The sequence below is a fragment of the Lynx rufus genome, unplaced genomic scaffold, assembly GCF_022079265.1.
Source record: "Lynx rufus isolate CCGP_SWC_20201006 ecotype Redwood Valley unplaced genomic scaffold, mLynRuf1.p SCAF_10, whole genome shotgun sequence".
Classification (NCBI taxonomy): domain Eukaryota; kingdom Metazoa; phylum Chordata; class Mammalia; order Carnivora; family Felidae; genus Lynx; species Lynx rufus.
In genome coordinates this window covers 82,285,035-82,303,849 of record NW_025814824.1, presented here as the reverse complement: position 1 = coordinate 82,303,849, position 18,815 = coordinate 82,285,035, and the positions used below count along the sequence as shown (strand labels likewise).

Below are 18,815 nucleotides of genomic sequence, written 5' to 3'. Positions count from 1 at the left end.
GCCAGGGCATGTAAAATATATTAATATGTACACTTAATATAAAATATTTAGTTTTCCTTCAACCTGAAATAGAAAAATTATGCAAAAACAACACAGAGAACAATTTGTGAAGACTTAAAAAAATCATAAATGCCACATTTCTCCCACTTTAATCTTCCCACAATGTGCTCATATAACAAAAAATTCTGGTTTGCCAATAATTTATTTCACAAGTCTTCTATGATACAAAAACACATAGCAAAGTTAAAACATTTCCTACAAAGCCACTGTGCAGATTTTTCGATCAAACCTGAAAGGCTGAGGAAACTCTCCCAGAAACCACTCCACTGTCTGGGAACTTGTAACCCTGTTGCTTCATTTTCAAGTTCAAAGAGTGAGTGGACAATGCATTTATAGTATAAAAATTCAAGTTTTCCCAATCCTTAAAATACTGAGACCATTATTCAAGTAAAAAGGAAAAGCCATTAGAAAAGGCTCAAAAAGAAATTCATCCAGCAATAAAGCTTAAGGAAAACCCTTTACAAAATGGAATTTGGGAGTCAACAGATCCATGAAAAATTCAAATATCCTTTTTGGTGTAAGACAGTTCTTTCATTAAAGTAGACCACTTGTCCTTTTGCAGCTGCTTTTCTGCTCTAAGAGGAAAAAAAACATCTTCTCTGAAATCACTGTATAAAAACGTATAACTAATTTACAAATGTAACAATTAGTATTGTCTTATCTGAACATATACTATGAAATAATTTCAACACAATTACCAAAAGCTTGTGCTTCCTCTGATATCAGTCACATACCATATATAGTTAAATGCACTGTCTTGCCAAAGCCCAAGGTAATTGAATCTAAAAATATACTTTTTTTTCATTCTGAACTAGCAAGATTGGTATTTAAACCAAACGTCATCAAATGTTGCACTAAGTATGCCAAGATGAAAAGGTTACTTTAATATGAACTGTCCAAATGTATCACATAGAAAATGCCCCTAGCCACTAAAGATTGACTGCTGACATCCAGGCTCACCCCGTTCTCCCCTAACATGCACACACACAAGAAAATAAAAATTAAAAGGCAGTATAGACAATCAATGAATGTGAGAAAAGAACTGGTAACTAGAAGAAAACGTAGACTTTATACAGTCCAATGAAGACAGATAAACTGGAAAGACATCTGGTATTAAGCAAGTTTACCAGTGGGGGAATGGGGGGATTTTTCTTTAAAATTAGTGTATAGAGTCTCTAGTTTTAGGCTGAGTCGTTGACAGAGATTCTTATGTGAAAAAAGTATTTCTAATAACATCTAAATTTGGTACCAGGATAAAAATGTAAAAATCTGTTAACAAAAGCTCTTATTAAAAGAGGTGTCTTTTGAGTCATTAAAAGATCAGCTTGACGAAATTACTCAGAGAAAGACAAATACCATATGACTTCACTCATATGAGGACTTTAAGAGACAAAACAGATGAACATAAGGGAAGGGAAGCAAAAATAATATAAAAACTGGGAGGAGGACAAAACAGAAGAGACTCATAAATATGGAGAACTGAGGGTTACTGGAGGGGTTGTGGGAGGGGGGATGGGCTAAACAGGTAAGGGGCACTAAGGAATCTACGCCTGAAATCATTGTTGCACTATATGCTAACTAATTTGGATGTAAATTAAAAAAAAAATAAATTAAAAAATTTAAAAAAAAGATCAGCTTGATTAGCCACTTCCAGTGGTCTTTCCATAAAATTTCCATTAAGATCTTTCTCAAAGAGTTTTCTCTTTCTCACAAGATGGAATGCTACTGCAGGAAAAAATTAAAAGGGCTCAGCATCCCCCAAAAGCAAAACTCCACCGATTTAACACCAGTTTTTTATAAAAATTAATCTTTAAGATTCTCATCTTTGCTAAACTAAAACTCACAAGCAAACTGCAAATCTGAACAGGTTACTTTCTCCAACATGTATGAAGAAAAAGGAAACTTTGTTTTTCTTTAGATTTGTGGCATGTAAATAAAGGAGAAATATGCATAACCATTTTTCAAAATCCAAGAGAAAAGGTTTTTCAATTCAAATGGCAATTTAACAGAGTCACTGCTAATATAACTTGCAATTTCAACATGAGTTCTAAATACTGAAACAGCTTAGAATCAAGTTTTTTAGTACTAAATATAAAGAGCAAGCAAGCTTTTGGGAAGAATTCAGAATCTGAAATTTAAATGTTTATGTAATACTTATTCACTTAAAATAAAAAAGTTTAAAGTACAGCACACATTTGAAGTTAAAATCTAAGACCTAAAATCGTTAAGAATGCTGCCCTTTATATTAAAAGGGGTAGTAGGTTTTCTAATATCATGACAGAAAACCAAAGCCTATTTGCCTGTTTTATAAATATCTGCATCCTTTGTTGGATTCAAAACTCCACTTTACCCATTTCCCTTGGGTTTCTTCCATCTCACTGAATACCATTGTTGTATTCAGATTATAACATCTAGCCAAAGGCAGAGATCACATAAGCCCCCTGAAGACTTCCAAAACATTAAAACCAGTAGAAAAGCAGAGGAAATACTCTCATGCCTGGAGCTGCTGGGAAATCCTTCTCTCCTTTTAGAAAAATAAACTTCTTGTTCTAAAGATAATCACTTGAAGAACAAAACATCACCAGTACATACAATACACAGCACTTTCAATAATTCTACAGAATAAATAATAAAAATCCTATAGATTTTGCTAGTACTTTGGCTTTAAAAAAAAAAAGACTAAGTAAAGAACTGTTACATCAAAGGATTTTTTTGTCCAGAAAGAGAAGAGCAATAAAAGAGACTTAATCCGAATTTCTCCTTCTCGCATTCAAATGTGCATTTCTTAACACCAAAAAAATGCTTTTAAAAAGATTAGATGCTACTTTGTTGATTCCATTTAACCACAAAGAGAACATCTCAATCCCCTTCTATTTAAAAAAGGAACTAGTTAAATATACAGTATATTTTCTGACTCAGTTGCTTATTAGGACATCTTTTTCTCCCAGATATTCTGACATTTCAAAGTTTGTGGATTAAAAAAAAAAGAAGACTAAAGATTCATTACTATATATTTTCACCATTATAAAAATGGCAGCCATTAACCTATCATTTGTTTTTCAGCTTATTAAAATACACTTTGCTGTAAAGAGAAATCTAAATTCAAACGTTTTCAATACACACACACACAAAGGCATGGGCAAAAACACTACAGCGCAATCACTTTCCATGCACACATTTCTTTAGATCCCCATGAAGCATGCCACAGAAAGTAGCTCAATTTTTCCTAAATTGTATGATTTGACTGCCTTTTTGCTTCACTCATGGTGCACTGCAAAATTCTAAAATTAACGCTTAGGTGTTCATGTTATTCAACAATATGTATTGAGAATTCTCTCAAGAGAAGACCTAAAACATAAAACATTTGGCTTTCTAAATGACAGTGCTGAAGTCTGCAGTGTAGTTCTACTTTGGCATATATAAAGCAAAATTTAAATCCTGTTAATTCATCACTATTTTTTAATATTCCCCTTAAAAGAATTCAATTGCACATGAAGCCCAAACAGAAAGAGCCTAGAAAAGCGACAGGAAAATGACTTTTTAAAAATGCTGACGCTTTTCACACCCAGGTTCAGTCATGCCAGCTGAAGAGAGGTGTTAGATATGGTTTTATTTATTTTAAATCTTCAAAATGTCATCATTTCCATGACATTACAAAAACTGGAACCAAGAGCAATTTATCTTCATGATCCTGATTCTCCGATTCAAAGCACTTTTTAGAAAATAATTTCTGCAAACTTAGAAGGTATGTTCAATGGATCATTTGTTTGCTACTGCTTAGAGTTGAATTATTTTGTCCCAGATCTCCTAGTAAGCTAGGGATACAAAGAGATAAAAAGGACACACACACACACACACACACACACACACACACATAGTGATCCAATATCTGAGTCACTTCAGATATGGCATCCGTTAAGGGGGTCTTTGCTCCTAACTGTGTAAGGGTCCTTAGCTATGGTCTGACTTGCACAAGAAGTACACATGGCCCCTGAGAGGCGCTTTAGTCCCCTTTGGAAGACACTGTTGGAGAGACTATAAATGACACAGTTACAGAAACTGTTACTAATAGCAAGCCAGGTGGTCAAGAAGGATGCGAAGCGGTTGCTGTGGCCAGTGGAGCTCTCCAATAAGAAGTAGATGATGTATGGCAACCAGAGGATGTAAAATACACTAGTAATTCGGAACAGGACCATGGCATAGCGCTTATCGGAACAGCTCTGCACCTCCCCAGTCTCCCCACTCTGGTTGCTGAAGCGGGCTTGCCTTTCGCTGATTTCCTTTGTGTGCTGTTGGCAGATGCGGAAGATGTTGAAATAGGTGAAGCACACAATGAGGGCTGCCGGGGCATATAACATCATCACGATGAACAGGGTGAAGTAGGGGTCGGTGTGCCAGGACTCTGCACACCACTGAAACACATCTCCATGATATCCAGGTTTGCCCCAGTGGAAAAAGGAAGGCAGGAAGACCAGGGTGGAATATAGCCAAATCAGGAAAATACACAGGCGTAGTCTCCAAGGTGTAACCAGAGTATTATAGGTTAAAGGTTTAGTGATGGCAATATATCTATCGATGCTGATACAGGCCAGAGAGGCCATGGAGACACTCTTCAGAACTGATACTACAAAACCAAATACCTGGCAAGTCAAAGACTCCTCTACTGGGAGGGGGTAGTGGAGGAGTGATAAAGAAGGGACCAAGCAGCTTACCCCAACCAAGAGGTCAGCATATGCCATAGTCTGAATAAAATAACTTGTAGTATGGTGGTTCAACAAAGGTGCACAGTGAAATACAAAAATCACAATGATGTTGCCAGAAATAATCAATACGGTGAGAAAGACAATAATCAATACTTCCAAAAGGCAAAAATTGACAGTTTCCAAATAGCCAAATGTCAAGAGGCAAAAAGGGCGGCTGCTCTGATTACCATCCAAGGTAGAGTTCATCTTGAGCTCAGGAGTGATCTCTCACTTCATGCTGCCGCTTGGCTGCTGCCAACAGTTCAAAGGAGCAGCTGCTGTCATTGCGGTCAGCTCTGTGTGTCTGTAATAATGCCAGAGGAGCCTTAGTCCCCAAGCTCCTGATGCTGCTCTGGTGCATTGCCTGCAGTGTAATTCCCCTTTAAATCCTTCTTGGAATAGGGAGAACCAGCAGCAGTTGTCTGGCCAGTCCCAGATGTGGCCATAGTACCAGGTTTACCATACACATAGCGCCAGGGGAGTAAGGCAAACTCTGGGTACATTGTCTTCAGGCCAATGAGGGTAGGGGTTAGGGGCAGAAGAGAAGGGAGGAAGATTAGGAGCTTCAGCAAGAGTTGTAATGAGTCTCCTCTGAACAGCTGATAGAAGAAAAGGAGAGAGCATTTTACATTTTGCATCCAATGCCCTAATCAAAGAACCTGGCTAGCTCAGGCTAGTATCAACCCTCCCACTCCATCCCACCCCACCCGGTACAACTATTCATGGCTACTCTCAGCAGCACCCCACATAACTGGTCCTTACTTTACAGAGGAAGAGAAACAACAGCAAGTTTCATGACCAACATAAAACAAAATCAATCACAAGCCAGATCAACCTAATCCCATTTCCTCTCACTGAGCCTTTCGGGGGAGAAAAAGAATCTGCTTATGGCATTTCTGAAAATATCTTACTATAACTACCACTAATAGAATTAGCTCATTTTCTTCACTGATTCCAATGTAATTATTTCACCTCTTCGAAAACATTTCAACAGAATTTATCTGTCTAGCTCAATTTCAAAGTGTTACCTGTAATTCTGCATGCTGCAATCCAAACAAAAGCCACAAAACATCCTTAAGAGAAAGCCTTGCAGTGCAGGAATGTGCCTCAGCCCCGTTTACTGCAGAACTGAGACACAGAGGGAGGGGATAAAGGAGGAGGAGGAGGGGAAACGGGGAGAAGAGGGGGCTTGGGAAAAGGAAGAAGGGGGGAGGGGAAAGAAAACGCCTGTGTGCACACACCCTTCGGCATCTTTAGCAGCTCATTAGAATTCATCGCCAGAGAAGTGGTCCCTGATTTCCCGACTGCACAATGGGGGAATAACTTAATATGCCTGCAGTGCAGTGTTTGAAAGCTGTTTCCTCGTCTGTCTGGAATCCCCCTTTTAGTAGATGAGCAGAATTTAGACTCTGCTAGTAATGAGAAGGGGTTGTAACCTGGACAGAGTGCCAGCCAGGAATTAGATGAAAACACACTGCCAGAGGCGTAATGGTGAGAGGAAATTCCTATTTTCTTATAGCATTTTCCTCAGGAACAAAGAGCAATGTTAAAGAATGAAAGTGTGCTAACACTGCGGGGCAACTGAGAAATCATAATTTAGCAGCACAAGAAGTTCTAGCTAGAAGGCTAAATATTTAGCATTTTCTCTCACAATTCACTGGATACTGGCCAATTTTAAGATAGATGACAAAAATAACAAAGCAAACAATCAGTTTTTCAAGAGAAAAAAATAAAGAAAACTTCACTCATTTTGAATACTGAGGAAACAGCACACAATCATGTTGTTTCTGTATTCAATACTCCTCTACAGTTTTGAGATACCATTTCTTCTAGTTCACTGAGAAGCAGGTACACAAATATACAAACAAATGATGGACAAGTAAATATACCCATTTCCACTCAGGCTTTAAAACTGTAAAATGCACAGTACAAATTAGCTTATGTATCTTAGATTACACAATCTTGTTTGTGCTTACTTAAAACAATGCAAGTTGGAGTTACATTGTGGCTCTTCTGGTAGTGACAATTTTCAGCTAATTAGAAATGTGGTTTTTTTAGTATTTTTTCCTCCAGGTGTCTTTGGACTCTCAATTTATTCTTCTAAATAAAGTTCCACATACCCAACAGAGTAAAAGAAAATAAACTAATGTTGGCATTTCTAAGTATTCTATAAAGTCGGCACACCTGGACAGAGATACACATTATCTGATCCAATTTTAACTTTTGCTTTACATATGTGCTTTCTCATTGAAAGCAAACAGCCACCCATGATCAGAACTGAATTAATTATATTTTAAGATCAAAAGCACTGTGCTTATTACATGAAGGCAAGAAACTGAAGAACGTATTGCACATAAGCTTGAGAGATATATTTGACAGGTCTTACTGGAGAACATAGCAAAGTGTGGCATATAAAAAAAACACTATGGCACTGAACACCCATCTGATTCAAATCCTTGCTCTTATATTACTTAGCCTCTTTTACACTCAAGTTTCACCATTTATAAAAATAAAGTACTTCCTACTTTACAGAGTTGTTGCAAAATAAAGGCGACAGGGTATACATACAAAGGGCTTATCAATGGGGCGCCTGGGTGGCGCAGTCGGTTAAGCGTCCGACTTCAGCCAGGTCACGATCTCGCGGTCCGGGAGTTCGAGCCCCGCGTCAGGCTCTGGGCTGATGGCTCAGAGCCTGGAGCCTGTTTCCGATTCTGTGTCTCCCTCTCTCTCTGCCCCTCCCCCGTTCATGCTCTCTCTCTGTCCCAAAAAAAATAAATAAACGTTGAAAAAAAAAATTAAAAAAAAAAGGGCTTATCAATACTTAGCATATAGAGAGTATATAATTTTACTCTTTTTCTTCTTAATTAAAATATCCTTCCTAAGTAGTCTGTGCTTTTCCGCCAACCATGTTGTACTGCTTGACGATGGGGTCCTCTGATACCTAAAGGGCTTCTCTTATTGTGAATGCCCAGGTCTGAGGCCCACAACAGTCACTTGGATACTTTGTCGTCACACGTTCCTCAAATGCATTAAGACTATACATATGCAAGGCAGTGAAAGTATCTGAAAAGATAGAATGGTGATATGGCATCAATTATTCCCTCTACACTAATGATTTCTCTGCCTATATGTTTCCAGTCCTGACTTCATTCCTGAGCATTCTTTTCCATTTCTAATTTGCCTGCTACTCTATATATACATCTTCCACCTGGACATCCTGTAGACTTCAACCACAGCATGTCCAAAATTAAAATCATTTTCCTCAACAAATCACCCTTTTTTTTTTTTCCAACATTCTTTTTTCCCAGGCACTCAGTTATGAAACCTAGGAATCATATTGACCACTCTCTCCCCCTCACCAGATTCCCGGGAATCTATTTCTATGGTGGCTCTTAATTCAGTTTTTAATACTTTAGGCCATCATTAAATATTGTCTGGGCTTCTAGTCTTGTTCATTTTTCTGATCTATTCATTTCTGCCTAAATATCCAATAGCATTTGCTTTATTAGGGTATCCAAAGTTTAAGAAGAGTCAATGGCTCCCTATTGCCTTTCCAATCTGATCTCACTATTCCACCCCCCTCCCCAATACCTTGCCTTCCAGACAAACCAGGTTATTCACTATTCTATACATTTACCACAGACTTTATTTTTGAAGTCTCATTGTTTGAGTGCTTAATATTGAATGAAAAAAGGAAAGATTTCTGAGTTATATTTCAATAAATAAAAAAAGCATTCAAAGTCAGTAGTATAAACTTTTCTAACTACTTGTGAATTCTGTCATGTAACTTATTCTCTCTTCATCTCAGGTGTCTCATGTATAAAACTAGACAATTATGGTGATAAAAAAGACACTGTGTTGGCTGATTACTTTAAAGAATTAAAAATGTAATAAAAAATACAAGCTATTACATTACTATCACTAGCATAATAATAGTTCTTCCAACTTCATTTCTGTTTTAGTAAAATTTCTCTTGGGGCTATAATCAAAATATTCATATAGGAAACTCAAAAAAAAAAAAAAAAAAGCCTGAGAGCCGCACTTTATCAAATCAATCAAGAGTTAAATGTTTGTTTCAGATCAAAGAAAAACACTTTCTTCAAAAGACATGAAGTTAATGACATAAGGTGACAATAAGTCTATGTCTTCAAAAAAAATCTATATATATATTTCCTTTTTAAGTTTTAATTTAAATTCCAGTTAATTTACAGTGTAATAGTAGTTTCAGGTGTACAATACTGTGATTCAACATTTCCATACAACATCTGGTGTTTATCACCTATTTAACCCATGCCCCACCTACCTCCCCTCTGGTAATCATCACTTAGTTGTTTATAGCTTAGTTGTTTATATCACTTAGTTGTTTCTTGGTTTGCTTGTTTATTTTGTTTCTTAAATTCCACATACGAGTGAAATCATATGGTTCTCTTATTTCGTTCAGCATAATACTAGCTCCATCCGTTATACATTTCTTTTTTAAAATAACGCAGTCTCTTATGTATGTATATATGTGTATAGATATAGATACAATTTTTTTAAAAAATAGCATTTCTTTGTGTGTGTGTATGTATGTATATGTGTGTGTGTGTGTGTGTGTATATATATATATATATATATAGTGTGTGTGTGTGTGTATATGTGTGTGTGTGTGTGTGTGTGTGTATATATATATATATATATATATATATATATATGAATGATTGGAAGGAAACACTGGAAATCAACTCTACTTTTCAGTGGATGGTAGGTGGGATTAAAAATGATTTTTAATTTTCTTTACGTTTTTCTGTATTTTCTGGATTTCCTAATTTCTTTGTAGAGTTGACCCTTGAACAACATGGGTTTAAACTGCATGGATCCACTTATAAGTGGATTTTTTTCAATAAATACGGTATAGTACTATAAACGTATTTTCACTTCATAACATTTCCTTTTCTCTAGCTTACTTTATTATAAGAATGCAGTATTTAATACACATATAAAACATGTGCTAATCAACTGTTTATGCTATTGGTAAGGCCTCCAGTCCACAGTAGGCTATTAATAGTTAAGTTTTGGGGAAGTCCAAAGTTACGGTTTTTCAAATGTGTGGTGGCTCATGCCCTCTAACTCACACATTGGTCAAGGGCCAACTGCACTAGTTTTATAATTAGGTTTTCAAAAAACAGCCAAAATAATATATAACATGTCCATTTTGGTAAAGTTAACAAAAACTCTGGCCACAAGATGTCCTCCCAGAGCCACACTGAATGGATGATGCCAAGTTTAAGTCACCTACTTCATGGGGTTCAGTTCCACCTGTCCTTATGCCATCATATCAATTTTCTTCCAGTCTTTAATGGTCAATTCAACTCAAAATGGACCCTTGGAGCCCCGATTAGGGGCACCTGGGTGGCTCAGTTGGTTGAGCATCTGACTCTTGATTTTGGCTCAGGTCATGATCCCAGGGTCATGGGATTGAGCCCTGCATAAGGCTTTGTGTTGAGTGTGGAGCCTGCTTAAGATCCTCTCTCTCTCTTTTTGCCCCTCTCCCTGGCTTGTCTCTCTCGGTCTCAAAAAAAAAAAAAAAAAATCCTACAGAATGAGAATATAACTGGATGAACCATGTAAAGATGGCCAACATTTAACCATTTCATTTCTGGTTAAAGATTTTCTGATCTATAAAACTGGTAACTTCTGTATGGATCAACCTAATACTAAATAATTAAAACAACAAAGAGAACTAAAAAAGAAATAAGACAGAAAGATGAAACAAAAACTGTCCAAATTATATTTATACTTCTCTCAACCTATTCAGTGGCTTAATGATTACAGATGAGAAAGGATCAATCTCAGTTCCCCTAATCTGTAAGATTCACTTCTGGGCATTACTTATTATTAGGTAAAAATGAGGTTTAAATGTGGATTTATTTAATTAACATATTATTTTAGTGCAGCTAATGTGGGTATGTATGTACCAGTGTCATTCCAGAACAAATTTGAGGGCCTTTGACTCTTCTTTTACTCCTCTCATCTCTTATATTCAGTCAATCACTAAGTTCCAAAGATTCTATTATCTCTGAAACTTCTCAAATAATATCTTTCTTTATCCCTTCTGCCACTGCTCTGATCCAAGTCACGATCATCTCTTGCCTAACTCACTAACAGGTTTTGCTTCAATTAGTCTTACTCCATTCTAATTCAAGTAACTGGAATGACCATTCTATAATAGTAACACAAATAACAGCAGTAACTAAGCAATAATTTATACTTACTATGGGTTATAAATTGTACCTAATGTTTTGTCTAAGTTCATTCTAACAACTCTACAAATAAGGTACAATTATCCTCTCATTTTACAGATAAGGAAACACAAGTCTAATGTTAAACTGCCCAATGTCAATGGCTTAAATATAGTATAACTGGGATTTGAATCAAGACAATTTGGCTTCAGACATATACTCCAATCCACTTTGCATACTGCCTTCTAAATGTGAATATGATTTGTCTGCTTAAAATGCTTCAATGACTTTCTACTGCCAGAAATCTCAAATATGACTTATTTAAGCTTTCGAAGATCTGGCCCCTACCTATGTTTTCTGGCCTTATTTCCTTTCACACTCTATGAAATTGCCAAGCTCTCTCACACCCCTGGGCACATGCTTTCCCATTGATTTTTAACATCACACATGCCACGAAGCACCCTATCCCAGCCCAACAATCCCCTTCTTTGGTAATTTCTGAACAAGAGACCTTTTTAAATCCTTAGATGAGAAGTCCTTGTCATGTGCCACACAACAATATGTATTTTCTCTTCTGTAACTCTCATACAACTTTACTGTAATTGGTTAGTTAATTGTTTGTTTCCCTCATTAAACCATAGTCTTTCCCAAACAGGGAGCAGGTATATTTTATTCTTGGCATATCCATGAAGCCTAGCACAAGGCTGACATCAAGCAGGCTTTCAAAGGTATTTATGGCTGACTAAACAACAAATGCCTAATAAGACAACAGGCAATTCTGAATGAAGATCTTTCAAGTAAAGCCCTAGTGTGGTAACAGTTTAATTCACCTATTTATTAGGTCGATGCATATGAAATTGCCTATATGTAGATCAAAAATTATCAAAAATCAGGTATTTTAATATGATCAAGCCTATTATGTTTCCAGTCTTATAATTCAGGAAACCTTTAGAACTCCCTGGGCAGATATGACTTACAGAAACTCACTACAGGAGACATGATATTACAGAGATAGGATATAAAGACCTGAAATTATTTTCATAAATACCAATTTGAAGAACATGTATCTTAGTCCATTCAGGTTGCTATAGCAAAAATACCAGACTGAATAACTTATAAACAACAGAAATTTAGCACAGTTCTGGAGACTAGGAAGTTCAAAATCAAGGTGTTGGCAGATTTGGCATCCCATCAGGATCCACGGTCATCTTCACTATGTCCTTATAAGGCAGAAGGGGCAAGGGAGCTAACTGGGGTCATTTTGATAAAGATACTAATCTCATTCATGAGAGCTGCTCTCTTTTGACCTAGTTATCTCCCAAAGGCCCACCTCCAAATACCATTACATTGTAGGGGTTATGAGTTCAACACATGAAATTTAGGGGGATACATTCAGTCTATAGCAGACCTACTACAGCAACTGCTATGTGGGAGCACACAATATAGTTTTAAAAGTCTACTCAAAACCTATTTTCCTATAGAAGCAGACAGCAGGAGTACTCCGCTGTGAAACAGAATCATGGGCTATTTTGGGAGGCAGGATTCAAACATGCTATATATCTAATTTTCCAGCATGTTCAAGCTAAAAGGAAAATCAACCATTTACTTTAGCAAACTTATTTAAGAGAAGAGGAAGTGAATGGTCACAAGTCAAGAACTCATTTGAGTTCATATAAGCTAGTGGCAGAGCTGGAATAGTACTCAGGCTTCCTAACTCCAAGGCCAGTGTTCTTTTTGCTAAATTGACTTCCTTTTCATTCTAGGTTCTAAGGCTATATATTATTGAATCTTTCACTACTGCCAAGTCTACCAAAGATATTTTCAATTAAAACCAAAACAATCTGCATAATAATGGAATTTTAATTAGACATTTAAATTAAATTTCCAGACTGGTAAAATGTGGCTGTGCCTCTAGGACCTCCCTTGGACAAACAATTAAAAATGTAAAGAATGGTTACATGGACTTTTTATTAATTTAGATTTTGGATACAAACTTGAAATTCATAGCAAAAGATTCTTATAACAAAAGTTTATCAATAAAACCACTAGAGAAAATAAAGCAAACAGGTTTCAGAAAACACAAGGCTGAGTGGTTATAAAAGGAATGAGAAACATAAGGAAGCAATTTTGACATAAATTTCTGCTACTAAGCAAACTAAATAAATAAATAAATAGAGAGTCAATAGCATAAAAGGTTAAAAATAATCAAAAGAAAGAAGGGCCAGAAGTGGATTCTGGAAGTTGGAGACCAGAAAGTGTCTCCTTTTCCCTCCATTGTCAACTGCAGTTTGATTCACCAGACCCAAACAGCTCAGTCTTACAACTTGAGAATTTACAAAAAAGCGCCATGGGAGTCCCTATGGATTACCTATTAAGGTTCCTCCCCAATGTGTCTGACAAGTTCTATCTAGAGATCAAGATTGAGGAGCCTTTGGTCAAAGGCCAGAACGAATAGAAAACAAAGAATCTAAGAGTATTTGGTCTGCAGAAATTTATTCCATGAAGCCAAGGATAGTTCAGTATCAAGAAGTCTATCATAATGTTGATAGATTATATATCTATTCCACTACAAATCTGTAAAAATCACATTAAATGCTAAAAAAGAAAAAAAAACACTTCTTAATAAAATTTAGTAGACATTCCTAATAAAATCTCAAAGCCAGAGATGGAAGAAAATCACTTAAATACAATAAAACCTACAGGAGCGCCTGGGTAGCTCAGTCAGTTGAGCATCCAACTTGGGCTCAGGTCATCGTTTCACAGTTCATGGGTTTGAGCCCGGTGTTGGGCTTTGTGCTGACAGCATGGAGCCTACTTCAGATTCTTTGTCTCCTCCTCTCTCTGCCCCTCCCCTCCTCACTTTCTCTCAAAAAATAAACATTAAAGAACTTTTTAAAATAAAAAATAGGGGCACCTGGGTGGCTCAGTTGGTTAAACGTCCAACTTTAGCTCAGGTCATGATCTCATGGTTCATGTGAGTTTGAGCCCTGTGTTGGGCTCTATGCTAATAACTCAGAGCCTGGAGCCTGCTTCAAATTCTGTGTCTCCCCCTCTCTCTACTCCTCCCCTGCTTGCACTCTCTCTTAAAAATAAACAAAAAAAATTTAAGTGAAAAAAATAAAAATTAAGACTTACCAAAGAAATGAACAGTATGCTTTCCAAAAAATAAAAAAAAAACTAAAGCCACCTTAAGTAAAATCAGGAACTAGATAAGGATGCTAGTTATCATCATCATCATTTAACACTGTTTTGATGTTTCTAACATACAAAGAAAACCAAACAGTCTGCATGAACAGTGAAAAAAAGCAACTGTTTTTGCTGCTGATATTACTGCATACCTGAAAATCTCAAAAGATGCTAGAATCCAATTAGGGGAACTAATAAAAATATCAAGAGGCAGATGGATAGAGAATTAAAAAAAACCAATGTCTATTCTCTATTGTAGCAATTAGGTCCTTGAAATAGAAATCAGAAGGAAAAAAAAAATACTCCATTTGCAACAGCAAGAATGCTCTAGGATAATTCTTAGGAATAAATTTAACAAAAAAGGCACAAGACATATATATGAAGGCAACTCTAAAGCCTTTAACAGACATAAAATAAGACCTAAACAAGTGGTAAGACATACCATCTCTTAGATATAAAGACACTATAACAATGTAACTTATAGCCTAAATTAATATGTAAAATAAATAAAATTCAAATTAGAATCCTTATATAACCTTACAGGGAGGCACTGGTGGTAAGACTGGAGAAAATGATTTTAAGAGTTATATGGAAGATTAAATATATGAAAGAATAGATAAGAAAAAAATACGGAATAAGAAACAGTGAAGAAAGATTTGAAAAAAGATAACTCAAAGCCTCTTAAACCAAAGCAGTATTGGTATAGGGACACACAAACTGATCAATAAGCAGAAAAATCTAGAACTCAATCCCAGTATATATGAGAATTTAAGATCTAACAAAGATGGCAGTTCTATCCAGCAGGAAAATGGGAGTAGCACAATTGGTTATCCATCTGGGAGAAAGTAAAACTGGGCCGCTATCATATGCCATGTACAAAAATAAATTCCAGATGGATTAAAGATATAAATATATAACATATACAATAAAAATCTTGCAAGAAAATCTCAGAAATTGCATTTACAGACTCAGAGGTGGGAGAGACCTTAACCAAGACACACTTTTCTACATAAAAATTGAAAATGTTTTGTAAGGCATGAAACCATCAGTAAAGTCAATAAAGAATTAAAGTTTTAGAGAGAGTACAGAGTTCTTTTTTTGGGTAAATGATTTTTTTTTAAGTTTATTTATTTATTTTGAGAGAGAGTGAGCACAAGCTGGGGAAGGACAGAGAGAGAGAGAGAGGGAGAGAAAGAGAATCCCAAGCAGGTTCTGTGCTTGATCCCATGAGCTGACCATGACTTCAGCAGAAATCAAGAGTCAGATGCTTAATCAACTGAGCCACACTTGCACCCTGATAATTTTTATCTTATCTAAGTGATCTTCTTCCATCTCTGGTTTTGAGAATATATGTTTAAAAAAGACGAAGAGGTAATTCACAGAAGACTAAATTGCTTGCATTTACCAGTAGTCAGACATCTGCAAACTAAAGATATGCTGGTATCACTTACATCCACTGACAGCAGAAAATTAAATAGTTACTGATAACTAATACTGTTTGGGATATGGGTTAACAGGTACTTTGCTACACCGCTGGTGAACTATAAACTGCAACAGCCTTTTCGAAAATCAAGCTGGACATAAGTAAATTAAATATAAAAATTAAATAATCACTTAAAAAAACATGTCACCCTTTGATCCAGCAATCACACTCCTGAGACTCTTCCATAAAAAGAAGAGATTTAGAACGTGTTTAAGTATGTTTAGTAAAACATCATTTAGAGGCTAAAATCTGGAAGCAAAGTAAATGCCTACCAATAGAAGAGTAACTGAATAAAAAACTACAGATAAAAACAAATGTGTTCATGTGTCTACAGGAAATTCTGTGTAAGTACATACATGGCTGTATAAAAAAATTTTAAGTTCAAGGATAGACAAGTAGGGAGAATGGAAAAGAACCAGCTTTAGAGTCATCTCTGAGTTCAAATTCTGCCTCTATCATTTACTATGTGAATGATTATAAGCAAATTACTAAGCTTCACTGAACCTCTGTTTCTTCATTTCTAAAATGGAAATAGTTAATTACCACTTCACAGGGATTTTCTTTGGATTTATGACATAACAGTTATAAAGTGTTTAATTCAGCATGTGACATATGTGCTCAAAAAGGGCAGCTACTACTACTATTTTTCCCTTCTTGAGATGAAAAAAAAAAAATCTGAAGTTCTCACTTTAAAAAAACTTAAAACCTAAAAAATAAAGAACTTTAAAAAAAAAAAAAGGGAGAAGAGTGCCCTCAAACTCCACTGCTTTTAGAAATAAGAAACACCTTGGGGCGCCTGGGTGGCTCAGTCGTTTAGGCGTCCAACTCTTGGTTTCAGCTCAGGTCATGATCTCATGGTTCATGGGTTAGAGCCCCGTGTCGGGCTCTGTGCTGACAGTATGGAGCCTGCTTGGGATTCTGTCTCCCTTTCTCTCTGCCCTTCTCCTGCTTGCACACGCGCGCTCTCTTTCTCTTTCTCAAAATAAATAAATAAACATTAAAAAAATTTTTAGAAATAAGAAACACCTTCAAAATACACACATACCTATGTATTTTCTATTGCTGAAAGGTAACCTGTCCCTGGATTACAAAAGTCACATGGGAAAAACCCTACATATATCCCCTTATAAGACAAGCTTGATAATTACAGCAAGGTGACGACAAAGATGTTCATCAATTCTATTTGCAAGGTAATGTTTTGGGGGGCTTCATTCTATAAATCTAGTCACTGTTTCCTGCCATAAATTTACTCTATGAAGAAGCAAAACAAAACAAAACACCTCCAAAGTAATATTACATGCGAAATTTAAGAACATGAAGCATATACCTGGCAAAGAACCCATGTCCAGAATAAATTAAAAACTCCTAGAATTAGTAATATATAAATATATATATACACACACATATATACATGTAAATATTATTGTCTATATACATATATTAACACATATAAACTTTGTTTTAGTCCATTTGGACCGCTATAACAAAATACCACAGACAGGATGGCTTAAAAACAGCAGAAACTTATTGCTTACAGTTTTGGAGGCTAGAAATCCAAGATCAGGGTGCCAACATGGTCAGGATCTGAGGAAGGCCCTCTCCTTCACTGCAGACTGGTGACTTCTTGCTGTGCCCTCAAATGATGGAAGGTGGTAAGGGATCTTTCTAGAGCTTCTTTCATAAGGGCACTATTTGCTATCATGAGAGCTCTGTCCTCATGACCTAATCACCTCTCAAAAGCTTTACCTCCATCTTAAAAAAAATTTTTAGCGTATTTTTTATTTAAAAAAAGTTTTCTTTAATGTTAATTTATTTTTGAGAGAGAGAGAGACAGAGCACGAGTAGGGGAGGGGCAGAGAGGGAGACACAGAATCAGAAGCAGGCTCCAGGCTCTGAGCTGTCAGCACAGAGCCCAACATGAGATGCTTGAACTCACAAACCGCAAGATCATGACCTGAGCTGAAGTCGGATGCTTAACTGACTGAGCCACCCAGGTGCCCCGCATTTTTTTAAAGAGAGAGAGAGAGAGAGAGAGTGAGAGAGAGAGAGAGAGCACATGCAGGTGAGTGGGAGAGACGGGCAGAAGGAGAGAGAGAGAATCTCAAGCAGTCTCCATGCTTAGTGTGGAACCTGACGTCAAAACCAAGAGTTGGACACTCAGTATACTGAGCCACCCAGGTGCCCCTCAAAGGCTCTACCTTCTGATACCATCACTTTGGAAATTAAATTTCACCACATGAATTTTGAGGGAGACAAACATTCACACCATAACATTTGCTAAATGCAAGAATGTTCATAGCAGGTTTGTTCACAATGGCTAAAACTGGAAAAGAACAAAGCAAAACCAAATACCTATAATAGCAGAATAGATTTTTTTCAAGTGAGCTTTATTTCTACAATGGAATACTCTCTGCAATTAAAAAAATGAAAACAAAAAGAGAAAGACGGGCTCCTGATACACTCCCAAATTAGATGAACAAAAGAAGTCCCACTCAAACGGGTATGAGTTGCATTATTGTATGATTGCATTTAAATGAAGTTTAAGAATAATCAAAACTATGGCACAGAAACAGACACTCAGATCAATGGAACAGAATAGGAAACCCAGAAATAGACCCATAAACATATGGCCAACTAATCTTTGACAAAGCAGGAAAGAATATCCAATAGAAAAAAGACAGTCTCTTCAGCAAGTGGTGCTGGGAAAACTGGACATGCAGAAAAATGAACCTGGACCACTTTCTTACATCATACACACAAAAAAAACTGAAAATGGATGAAAGACCTCAATGTAAGACAGGAAACCATCAAAATGCTCGAGGAGAAAGCAGGCAAAAACCTCTTTGACCTTGGCTGCAGCAACTTCTTACTCAACAAGTCTCCGGAGGCAAGGGAAACAAAAGCAAAAATGAACTATCGGGACCTCATCAAAATAAAAAGCTTCTGCACAGCGAAGGAAACAATCAGCAAAACTAAAAGGCAACTGATGGAATGGGAGAAGGTATTTGCAAACGATGTATCAGATAAAGGGTTACTATCCGAAATCTGTAAAGAACTTATCAAACTCAACACCCAAAAAAACAATCCAGTGAAGAAACGGACAAAAGACATGAATGGACACTT

General features: G+C 36.5%; 2 protein-coding genes across 4 annotated transcripts in view; both read right to left on the bottom strand.

Annotated features, from left to right (window-relative positions):
* RABGAP1 (RAB GTPase activating protein 1) overlaps nt 1-18,815 on the bottom strand; it is a 168,169-nt gene that overhangs the window by 69,146 nt on the left and 80,208 nt on the right. The gene's annotated exons all lie outside the window — the stretch shown is intronic.
* Nucleotides 3,415-5,387, bottom strand: GPR21 (G protein-coupled receptor 21). Its single transcript, XM_047069211.1, has one exon. It carries the CDS (start codon nt 5,007-5,009, stop codon nt 3,960-3,962), a length of 1,050 nt encoding a protein of 349 aa, XP_046925167.1. The 5' UTR covers nt 5,010-5,387; the 3' UTR covers nt 3,415-3,959.